The following is a 12,971-nucleotide window of genomic DNA, read 5'->3' as shown; positions in this document are numbered from 1 at the left end:
ATGAATCGGGTCTTTATTCATAAGTGGCTCCCACTAATTTATTTAATTTATTCAACCCCCTACGTGAAAAATTAAGCATTCATAATGCTAGTGGGAATAGGGATCCTACATTCCATCACACAACCTCGACTGTGGCACGAACCGCCATGTAATGTTCAATAGGCAGACAACTCTTGTCAATTACATCTTATGTTATTCCCTAATCAAACTTTAGCCTCTTGAATACTTGAGTCACGGTTGTGGCACGACAAACTCAATATTCTAAGTCAAGTCTAACCCAACATTCCATACAATTGAATCAGTCTTCAATGGCCCACGACTGTAGCACGTAACGACCTTTAGATTCTAATTTAATGTACACATCTCTATGTGCAGAACCTAGCTCTGATGCCAATGATGGAGTTTACGGATGAGCGGAAGCGTGAAATAACATTTATTCCGTAAAAACCATATACCGCACATATAGAAAAACGTATAAAAGGGAAAAACTGAGGAATCGAAACCATACCTCGTGAATCGAAGCTTTATAAAATTGGAGTGCTAGCAGTTGCTCCTCAGTGTGTGAAGCACTCTACCGGTATCCACCAAGAATGATCCTCTTCGATGAACCTTTTTATAAAACTAAGCTTTTATAAAAATGGAGTTTTTGGGAGAGAGAGAGAGAGAGGAAAAAGATGGAGGCTAGGGTTTTCCAAAACCAAAATTGTGTGTCCAATCAAATGAGCCATCCATCTCATTCTATTTATAGGGCTCTCCTAGGGTTTTATAATATATCTTTATATATATTAACCCCCACATTTTATCTTCATAAAATGCTTTAATAATAATTAAAACTATTTTAATCATTATTTCTTTTCTTAACTATTTAGAAAATAATTCTCTCTCTCATTATTTCATCAAAGAAAATATTCTTTTATGGTGTGACCCTGTAGGTTCAATATTATGCCGATAGTAGAAATAAATAATAATAAACTTTTATTAATTATTTACATGAATACTAAAATTCACTAAATATAATTAACTGATTAATTATATTTATTCTACATCGTGAGTGATGCTTCTCAACATATCGCGACTATCCGGATAATATGAATTCACTGCTTAGAATACCAAGAACCTATTCAGTGAATAGTTACCGTACAATTAACTCCTTCTACCCTCCAATGTCCTGATTAAATACAAGGCATGGATCTTGTGTCAAGCCTATCTAATTTAATCATTTGCTTTCCCATTCACTATGCTCACTTCTATGTAAATTAGAAACTCCTTTCTAATTTCATTCACTCTGGCCAGAGATTCCTGAACTAGCATAAGTGGATCAGCTTTGAACATTCTCTTCCTTCACTGGAAGGGGTAGATCCTTTATTGATCATACACTATCTTCGTATACAAATTCTTATACCTAGTAGAGCCCTAATAATTGTCCCTGGAGACTAAGAACTAAACCAAAGCATAGTTCAGTGTATACAAGATGACTATGATGACCTCAAGTCTAAGGATACTTGTACAACTATCACTATGTGAACAAGTGCTGACACGTGAGTGAACTCCATCAGTTGTTCAGCTGTGCGAGTCATGTTCAGTGAACTTATTCTATAATAAGCACCTACATACTAGCTATAGTGTCACCACATAAATATTTATGAGAACAGACATCCTTCAGAATGAAGCAAGCATAGTATGTTCCAATCTTTGCGGATTATTAATTACCAGTTAGTAATCCTATGACCGGGAACTATTTAAGTTTAGAGTTATCATCTTTTAGGTCTCACTATTATGATCTCATCATAATCCATAAAAAGCTTTACTCTAAACTATGGTATATCTTATTTAAACACTTAAATAGATAGAGCCCGTAATAAAAACAAAACAAGTCTTTTATTAATATCAATGAAATCAAAACAGATTACATAAAAGTTATTCCTAAATCCTCATACGAGATTGGACTTAGGACATATCTCTTTCATGTATATCAACAGAGACGCTCTGATACCACTTCTTAGGTCACACAACACTATAGAAGGGGGTTGAATATAATGTTTATACAATCAAATCGATTTAGAACACAAGTATATAACAGTAATCAAGTTTATTCAATATAATAGGCTCTGTTACAAAGTAGGTTAAACTACTCTCTCAGTGATGAACAATATCACTAAGAGCTGCTAGGTTACAATGAATAATGTTCTCGTGAATGATAACACTTTTAGTGTAAATCCTAAGCCGTGTTTATATAGTACACAGTTACAAGATATCTTCTAATTGATATGGAATATAATTCTATCTCCTAAAATATATCAATCAGATATTATCTTCTGTAGTACTATAGTTGTCCAACTCTCAATGCATATCTTCTTTTATTTTAGTCTAAATCCTCTCCTGTAAATCAGCTGCATTCCTTATCTGAAGTCTTCCTACACTTAAGTCCTAATATATCTTCTAACGCCTTAAGTTCTGATATAAGTTATGACTTCATTAAGTTCTGATTTCCTGTAAGTATAAGTCTTGATATTAAGTTCTGAAACTAAACACATCAGATTAGACATGACATCACATCACAAATATATCTTACATTAAAAATGATTTTTCAATAAATTTTTAGAATTTAAATGAATTTAAAACAAATTATTTAAATAACCTGAATAATTATCAAAATAATTGATCAATTTAAATAAATAATAAATAAATAATTTTTAAAATTTGGAAAATAATTCAGATTTATTTATAAAATTAATTATTGAATTGAATTGAATTAACTAATCAATTTATTTTAATTAAATAAAACTGATTTTTGAATTTATAAAAAAAATAAAAATAAAAATAAAATTTAAAAACATAATTTGAAAATTGAATTTCAGTTTTTCAGACCAAAACCGGGTTGGAAACCGGGTTTCCAGGAACAATCCGGGTCGGATGAACACACCGAAAAATTTCCAAATTCCGGTGAGTTCCCCGGACTCCGGCCACCTCCATTCTTGGTCAAAAACATACCGTTTGGTATCTTTTTCGATCCTAAATCATTCCAAATCACTTCACCAACTTGAATCAACCGGTATCTAAACAAAATCATCTCTACGTCTAGCACTCTGACCAAACCCGATTGAAACTCCGGCCAACAATCGATTTTACAGATTTGTACATGAAACCTTGATATTAATAGCTTAAATTAAAGCTTATAACATATATAATCAAACCCCAAATAGCCTCTTATTTGATAAATTAATGAATGGGTATATGTGATTTATTTTCCTACCCAAAAATGAGGTTTAGACTTTAGGGTGAGGAATATTAAAATTTAATATAAAGAGGCAAATTAATACAATAAGTTTGCATCTTGATGAACTTACCCGTTGTTTATATCAATTGAATGTCTCTTTTAAGTTTTAACAATAAAATGTCGGGAGAGAGCCGTCCAATGTCTCTTTTAACAGTAAAATGATGAGTGGTGTTGTTTTATGAGAATTTCAATATCCGTAAAGTAATATATTTACAAGGTTTATGTATATGTTATATTCCCTCTCTATCATTAAATTATTTATATCACTGCACGTTTTTAAATGTTTATTTAAAATATAACTCCATTATATTTTTTAAATTTTTTTTTCTGTATAAAAGTTTTTTCTTTAAACTTTTATTCAAATTTTTTTTTAAAAAAAAATATTACGAAAATATATTTTATAGAGGCTTCGAAATGCGTGCAAATAGTAAATATAGAGAAATCAACGGGATGGAGGTAGTACTAGATTAGTTCCTGAAATATTATTTTAAAATTATTTAGTTTAAAAATATATTAATATAATATTTCTAATAGATAATAATGAGAATTTAATAAAATTATGAATATAGAAACTTAAGAAATAATATTACGTAAACTACAAATATCGATTATCATTTTTTTTAAATATAAAAAATAATAATGAATATGTGTAAATAAAATTAATTTTGAATAATATAAAATTAGGGAAAGAAAGAGAATTATTAAAAATTATTAATTTAAAAATATAAAAATGAGGAAAAAAGAAAATGAGAAATGGGTAAGAGAGTGAATTAGGAGAGATAATAAATGAAGAGAGAGAGAAAGATGTTTGAATGAAAGTATAATAAACTAAATAAGGAGAAGATTGTAGAAAGATAATATTATCAAATTGACGAGAGTTTGACATATAGAATTTAGTGATGTAATATGTTAAAGAGAGGTTGACACCTCAGCGATGATGACGTCAGTGTACCGACTTTGTTTTAGTAGAATGTAGATTAGGATTCATTCTCATCTGTGGAAATAAACAGATGTAAACAGTCTTGCACCCGTGCACAGGAAGAATGATAATCATAATCGTCTATCAAAACATACTGTGTGTGTACAAAATAACGTTCTTCAACTCACAAAACAGCAATTAGATAAGCACAGACATAACTAGCCTAACTAAATTCTGTAGATTAATAGAGTATATATATTTGGAAGTGAAAGCAAAGTGTTGGATCTGCATATATAGTTTTGGTTTCCCTGAAATTCCTTCATTCAACCGACAGCAACTTGGAGTACGGTGACATATGTCTTCCTTTGGAGTTTGGCTAATGTCTTGCCAATACTTCTCTCTTCTCCTTCCTATAATTTTTTACATTTCTTTCAAGGGAGTTGTAACTTGATCAGTTGTGCTACTTGACTAGTTGTGTGTTGTGACGATGACTTCTTGTCCATGACATACACTCGTGTTCTGATTAATATCGACAAATTAAGTATAATAAATAACTACAGAGTAGGTATGCCTCTGTCGGGATCTAGGACATGTTCGTAGTCACAAACATCTGTTTTTAATGTAGAAATCAAGGGTAAAACTGCGTAAATTGGGACTTTTCCCGGTCTCTGCTAGCGTTGAAACGTGTGTTTAGGTACTGACTATTGTGCACCGGGGATATTGAACACTGAAGAACTCGTTTTCACCGTTCAATATCGTAATCCTTTGGTGCATTGTCAGCTACTAAATGTGTTTTTATGAGTGTGTTGAAATATGAGTGTGTTCCTGTGTATACTATGCCAAGTAAGATAATCACAACACCTAATAATCACTATTTTTTATATAGGTCTTGGATTGTGACTGCAATATACAACTGTTGCTACCACCAGTCTGACAATAATTTACAAATGCATTGCACACAATATGTTTTGGAGTTAACTTCATGAAGAACTCTAGTTCAGATTCACTAATCATTATAATATATGTTCCGCAAGATCCACTATTCTTTCCTAAAGAGAATGCCAACTAAAACATAGAATACTTGTTCAAGAAACTCTCCCAAAAACTCGGTACTTGTCTGCGGATTTAACCTTGATTTTTTCATCAACCATCGTTGACTTGGTAACAAAATTGCGCTTTCTTGTAAGACTTGCACATGTCATGCATCTTTTGAACGGTCAGTTTATTGTAATCCCCAAAACAGAGCATAAGAAATTGAATGCTGTAGGTAAAAGCAAGAAGAAGTGGCACTACTTGTGATTGTGAGTATGCTTGCGAAATGTTCCTACTTCATTTTTTGTTATATTAGCATATTCATTCATTACTCTAGCTCTTCATTTTGTGTCAAATATCCTTGTCAGACACCCGACCCGTATCCTCCGGTGAAGTTCTAATTCAAACACTTTGACACAAATCCCTATTTGACACTACAGACAATTGTTTGATGATATGAAATGTCACATGCTACTAGCTAGTTAGACTCATGTGCTATTATGCCGAGAAATAAGGCCTGTTACGTATTTTAACCGCGACTAGTATACATACAACTTGATAGTACATGCAGTTTGATCCATTGTTTATGAATTTTTTAATTTTGCCGATAAATATTCTTGTGTGAATTCTAATCATGTTGCAGTTGTGGCGCAAAGACTAGTAGATACAGATGATGAGTAGAAACCACTATCCAATTAATGACAGGGAAGTACGTCCAAGTTTTATGCGTATACCAGCAATCATTTCATGGAATTGGAGTTACCTCATAGTTTAATTTATAGCACCGGACCCTCTTTAATTGTTCCAAGTCTATATTCTTAATTGTTTCCCAGTTGAGCGCACCGTTTGAAAGCGACTATCTAACTAGTTTAATCAATGATTAGGATCCAATTTTGGTAGACATATGTGCTACCAGACACCAATCTGCAGACAATTTTTTGCATGCTCATCTCTTAAATTCAGTAAAAAATGAATACAGTTACGGCCATTTCCAAATAACGTAAAAAGGCTTATCAGTTATCACGACGTTGTTATGACGTTACTGCTCTATTCTTCTCATTCCGTTGATGCTCAAATTATCTTCATTATCAACATGAACTTACGTTGAGTCACCGTGTCAAAGGGCCTAAAATATGTTACACAACACAGATATTGAACCCATGAATGACGATGTCATCTCTAAAAGTTTTGAATTTTTGTGCATCCGTTGTGAGAATCCGGTAGATTCTCTTTGCCGGCTTACTTAATAATATAAGCCCGGCCGCCATAGTAGTGTTTTAGGATTTTCAAGCATGGAGGTGTTGCTCGCTTGCTAGTTATAAGTGTTTAGTCCCTTTTACTGTTTTCCATTATATCTGTCTACTATTCTTCTGCAATATTCTTGTATTTGTTCATTCTTCTTTCAATTCTTCTTTTTCCAAAAAATTGAATTTCTTTTTTGTCCATTCTTAAAAATTTAGGGGTCATTTGAATCATGGGATTTCATTACGGTAAATTGGAATGTGAATGAAGTTGCAATACATTATTTTATTCAAATCTGATTTTTATTCCTGAAAAATTAAAAATTATTTGTTTATATACGCGTTATATTTCACCCTTAGAAATATTGTTTACTACAGATATTCTTACTGTGTGAGAACTTATTGGGTTTGCTGCACTCTTTACTGAAGTAAAATTACCAGAAACAGAGTGATGCAGTAACCTTAAAAATGATCCTACGGATTGTAAACGACAAATCAATTGCTTCCACAATGGAAGAAACTAAAAGTAGGGAATCTTAGGCCGCATTAACACTAAACTAGTACGTTGATCAAGCCCTAATCATCCTTTAATAAATTAAAATAGCTTTTTAACTAATATTAAAACCATGCAGGTATGACTAATTAGTTAATGATATGTATAAGAACAACACAAACGACACGCTACGTAAGTAATCAACCCTACACATCATTCTCCCTCTAGTTGAACCAAAACCTTAACGGTTACTTTCAACGTCCTAACTAATTCAATTATTACTTTAAGCCGGATTTTAAAATTCCTTAATTATGAGATTAACGTTCCAAATTAATCATCTTATTTATTTACAAGATGCCAAGTTTGGACCGTCCCTTCTTTGTCTACTTGTCAATGATTTTATCACAATATTATTTTTTTAAATTAGATGACTAACATTCAAAGTGTGTGCAACTTAATTAATTACTTAGGTTTATATCGTTTTAATTCGTTTTACTAGTGTTATCAAGTTTTGATTACACGTGAATTCATTCTTAGATTTAAATTTTTGAAAGAATGTTGTGAATTTATGTGAAATACCTTACTGAATATTGTTTGAATGAAATTTTATCATAATAAAACCAATATGACAGGTTTTATAACCGCCGATGATAATTAGATATAAAGCGGAGCATAATTTTGATTTAAGTTTTGATTACACTATAATTTTTTTAAAAATGAACCATGTCAAATGCATTAAAAAAATACACATCAAGCCGAGCTAGAGTGCGCAAGTAGAAGAGTGAGGATAAAAGACTTATATTTTATTAATTATAAAAAAAACCTAATAATTGAATGAGCATATACTGATATACCACGCTTTCTTAACTATTTTATTTGTCTGTTTATTGACCTTGTTTGCTACTTCAAACTCCACTATATATACTGTTCTATAACCACCATTCCAGTTCAATGCATTTCACACATGCAACCACAACAAATCTTACCAACAATATTTTTTGATTAATCTTTTTAATAGATATATCATGACAGGATATAAGGCCACCACAACCACTGTTGCCGCCAGCACCACCACAAGAAAAAACGGTGATAATCGACAAGATGTCGTTGTGCAACCGACGAAAACAACTGCCCGTAGATTCGTGGGAGTACGTCAAAGGCCATCCGGGAGATGGGTAGCTGAGATTAAAGACTCGTCTCAACGTGTTAGGCTATGGCTTGGAACTTACGACACTCCAGAAGAAGCAGCTCGGGCTTACGACGAAGCAGCTCGAGCACTTAGAGGCGAAAACGCTAGAACCAATTTCGCTACCTTGATTAAATCCTCCTCAATGTCTTCCCCTTGTAATGGTGGACTATCGGAATTCGAATCCGACAGCCACCATGGCCTAAGCTTTTCTTCTTTGAAAGCCAAGTTAAGTAAAAACCTACAAAGTATCATGGCCAGAACTTCTGAAAACAAGTCATCAAAAAGTAGGGTTAGCGACCATTTCACGTTTGCAAGTATTTTTAATTTTAAGGGTACAAATAATTATAATCCCTACCAGAATAACACAAATGTAATAGACGAGAAAGTGGTGCAACCAAGCATTATTGTGCCTCATATTGATGAGCCATGGTCATGGGAGAGCAGCTCATCGTCGAGTTTCTCCAATGAAGGAAGCAATGAATGGATATCTGGGCTAAGACAACATGGACTGGACTCAGATGGGTCATCAGATAGTGTGGGAGATATGAATATTTATGAACAATTAGGGTTTGGGTGGATTGGTAGTCCTGACTCGGAGGGCTCAAGGAGTAAGAGGTTTAAGGTTTCTTCTTCGATTATGGTTCCTCCAACTTTCAGCCATGAATATCCACCTAATGGTGAAATTTAGCTAGATAACTCATTTAATTTCCTTTTTATGTTTGTAATAATAACTTTTAGATTAAAGAGAGCTAATGTAAAATACTCTCTATGAGTTGCATGCGCATGTTTGTGTTGCTAACACTACACAGAAATAGGGCAAAACCGATCGCCGGAAATGGACGGTTTTAACGAAAAACGGTCGGTTAGAGACTTAAAACCGACGAGAGAGTGTGGTCGGTTATGATATATGGTCGGGTTTAATGGTCATAACCGACCATACATGTGGACAGTTATGTGTCCTTGTCTTGAACAAATAAGTGGGGTCACTTTGTACACGTATCACCACGTGTGCCATGTCATCTGCTCAAAACCGACCACCAGTCGTCGGTTATGTGTTCTTTTTAAATGTTGACTAAAACTTATTACCGTGGTCAAAATGTGCACAATGGCCGGTTTAAAACCAGAAGCCAACTTAACTAGATATAACCGACCACCCTATAACCGACCACCCTGTCAAGAACATGGTCAGTTTTACGAAGAAGATGGTCGGTTATGTCTATAAACGGTTGGTTTTCTGGGAATTGTAATGGTAAAAAATGGTCTGTTATGTCTTCTGTCGATCGGTTTTGAAGCTAAATTTAAAAAAAAAATTGTAGATTTTCTGCAGTCCCATACCAAACCAATTCAAATCAATCCAAATCAACAAAACACCAATTCTCTACACATCCAAATCAACAAAATCAGATCAAAGAATCTTTGATTGCTTTAAGGCTGACTACTCATCAGGAAATTCAAAAGCAGACTGCACCAATTATTTCCAGACAGACTACGATTGAAGCCAATCAAGCTAGATTGGAAGCTAAGCAAACTCAAATATCTGAACAACTTACAGAGGTACAGAATTCAATGGAGCTGATTATTTCTCTACTGCTTGGTGATGATACCAAAAAGGGGGAGAAGATTGTTAAGTCTAAATACAAGCAGCTGACATTGATAAATACTGATAATGAAAGTCCTGATGGAGGTAATAAGGGGGGACAAAAAGACAGTATAAAGAGAGGAGGTGAAGAGCTAATTGGAACTAGTGGCTCATCAAAAGTAATCACTAGGTCTCCATCTAGACAAGGTGGAGAAAGTAGGAGAAGTGAAAGAAGAGTTCAATTTAAAGAACTGACTGTGACTACAACAACTCAACAAACTCTGAAAGTCACAATTGCTGATGAAGACCAAGGTATTCTAGAGATAGAAGCTGGTGCAGAAGCAAGTCGGTATCTTCAAACTCTGAAAGTAAAAGGTAGAAAAATAACTCTATTCTACAAGGACCCAAAGATTTAAGCATTTGACCCTGAAGTGAGTAGAAGAATTTTTGAGAAAGAAAATCCTGGAGTTGATCTAGAACAGCTAAGGCAAATGGAGGATGATTTCAAGAATTTCATGAAAACAGCAAATATTGATGCCGATGTTATGCCGATGTTATATCTCAAGGTCTCAAGAGGCTGAAAGACCTCTTAGGTCTCAAGCTATCTTAACTGCTGACATGAGTCATAAGGGGAAAGATAAGATGTAAGCACAATCAAGTGTCGCACTACAACCATAGGATCATCCCATAAACGATAAAGTTTTAAATTACAATCATCCCATAAACGATAAATTTAACTAATCCGACAAAGAAACTTCGGACGATTCACCGTCTTCATCTTCCTGCCCACCATCCCCACCAACATCATCAACGTCCTCATCATCCGTCACTTCGTCCTCGGACGTATAATCCTTGTCATCTTCCAAAATACGCTGATTATTTTCCTATATGCACAATTATAAACTAATTATAAAAAAGAAACAAATTATTTACAAATGAGAACAAATAATTAAAAAACACAAATTAGTTTATACCTCAGCAATACGAGTTTCGGTTTTCTGGACGATGTCTTCAACCAAACTCCCAACAGTGTGTACAATCTTACCACCAATAAGGTTATTCCATTGCAATATTTGACTTGGATCGGAGGATGGATCTGAGGCCTCAAGGGAGGTACGAGCAAATGTGGCTATCTCCTCATCGGATAGTTGGCGCGCAAACCGACTTGGATTAACACGAATCTCTGTAAGCACATTTCTCACGATGGCATGATAGACATTGTCGGGGATGCTTCACATTTTCTAGGAGCGGATGAGGATGAGTCGGCTTCATCCCGGATGGAATCTCGGTAGCGTGTAGCTAATGTAGGCAAAAGATCGGTGGCTCGAGCATTGGGGAATCCAACAACATAATTTTTCTTTGGCTTTTTACCTTCGGGGACCCCCAATGCTTCCATCCACTAATCCCATGGCTCATCTCTATCACCCGTTTGTGACACCTCCACGGGTATACGCTCAAGAATAGCGGCATATCATTCCTACGCAATTTTTAAATTATATTGGAACAATTAAATCTATAAAAATAAAAATAAAAATGAGAATGCACACTTAATTAAATTTATAAAATAAAAATGAGAATGCATGTTCCTACACAATTTTCAAGTTTTATTGGAACAATTAAATCTATAAAAATAAAAATAAAATGAGAATGCACACTTAATTCTATTTAAGAAAAATGAGAATACACATGTAGACTTCAAAAAAATTTCATTACCGTAATACGTATAGCAGCCAGAGTAGTGTAGACGGGATTTTCCAGATCCGTTCCAACTCTCATATAACACTTATCCCAAACCTCAAGTCTCGTCGATTTCTTCTTATTTTTGTTCATAATTACCTTTCAACATATTAAACAACTTATATTAGCACGTGCTTAGTTGACATTATTAAACGAAATAAATGTGTATGTGTGTGTGCATGTGTGCGTGTTTGAAAAAATTGTCATTTCCTCTCACACTTTGTTAAATGACCGAGCACCGGCACTATGCAATCTTTCAACTTGTTGCCAGTTAGCGGATCCAACCGATGACCTATGTAAGTGCCCTTCATTTGTCTCCCAATACTTTAAATGATCCTTCCAAAAAATAACGGACCAATAAGGCGGCTTTAAAGATTCCTTTGAAATGCCCTCTTCTCTTGCTTTTCTATCAAATCTTTTTTAAGCTCATTCAACGTCCTTTTGATTGTCACCTTGATGTGATCTTCAACAATTTTTCGGGCTTTTGAACGGCTTTGCCCCTTAAGATGTCTATAATATATCTAAAAATTGCAACAAAGATTAAGGATAAATGCGTCAGAAAATCAAGAAACAAATGCAAACAAAAAAATGGTTTTAAACTTACTTGAAACTCTAAAACCCTTGCATTTAACCAACAGGGATTATGTTCTTCAATGTCGGTAAAAGTATAATGCCCAATAGGCCACTTTTCTCGAATCATGCTTAACAAAGTCTTTCTAGCGGTATCATTTTCAATACTATATACAAACAAAGCAATGAACATAATCTCATGCAGTTAAGAATACAACAATATATAGGAATAATGCAATTTAAAAAATTATTTAAGACTTACTCTCCATCGGAGATATCAATGCGGTATGGCTTCAATGGCGGTTTTTATCCATAGAGGCCACTTGAATGTAATTGAGGTCGTCTTCCTCGCCATTCTCGTTTCTCGTTAGGTGTCATGTGTCTAGTCGGATCATTATGTGATTGAATGTGATTCGGGCCAATTTCCCCATCTTTTTCTTTCATCTACCATTGCCCTTAGTGCCCTTTCTGTTGCCCTTAGAAGTGCCTTTTCCACCATTACCTTTGCTAGCTTTTCCCTTTCCCTTATCTTTTTCTTTTTCATCTTCCTTCCCCTTCCCTTTCCTCGACATCGCAAACAACACCATCGTAATCATGATCACCGCTAGCATCCAAGTAAAAAGATCCTAAAATAAAAAATATAAGAATATATTAGCACAAATATACGAACATACAAATTGACGACAAAAATGCATATAAAAAGTATGCACTAAATAAAATAAATCGACTTTCATATAAAAATGTATCCAACAGTTACATAAATTAAACCATACCATCAAATAAACTTAATTTCACTATTTATTCAATAAATTAAAGTTTGAAAACTCATACATTAACTTCGATTACAAACCTCGATTACGAAATCACATCACATAAAAATGCATTGGAAATTATCCAACATTTTCACAATTTATCCAACAATTATATAAATTAA

The 12,971-nt window shown here is 34.0% G+C and overlaps 1 protein-coding gene across 1 annotated transcript; it reads left to right on the top strand.

The window, feature by feature from the left end:
* Nucleotides 1-7,987: 7,987 nt before the first annotated feature.
* LOC141690634 (ethylene-responsive transcription factor ERN3-like) lies at nt 7,988-8,839 on the top strand. The gene has a single exon (XM_074495417.1). It carries the CDS (start codon nt 7,988-7,990, stop codon nt 8,837-8,839), a length of 852 nt encoding a protein of 283 aa, XP_074351518.1.
* Nucleotides 8,840-12,971: the final 4,132 nt, after the last annotated feature.

The sequence above is a fragment of the Apium graveolens genome, chromosome 10 (assembly GCF_009905375.1).
Source record: "Apium graveolens cultivar Ventura chromosome 10, ASM990537v1, whole genome shotgun sequence".
Taxonomy (NCBI): Eukaryota; Viridiplantae; Streptophyta; class Magnoliopsida; order Apiales; family Apiaceae; genus Apium; species Apium graveolens.
The sequence above is the reverse complement of the archived record's forward strand: the minus strand, read 5'-3'. Positions and strand labels throughout refer to the sequence as shown.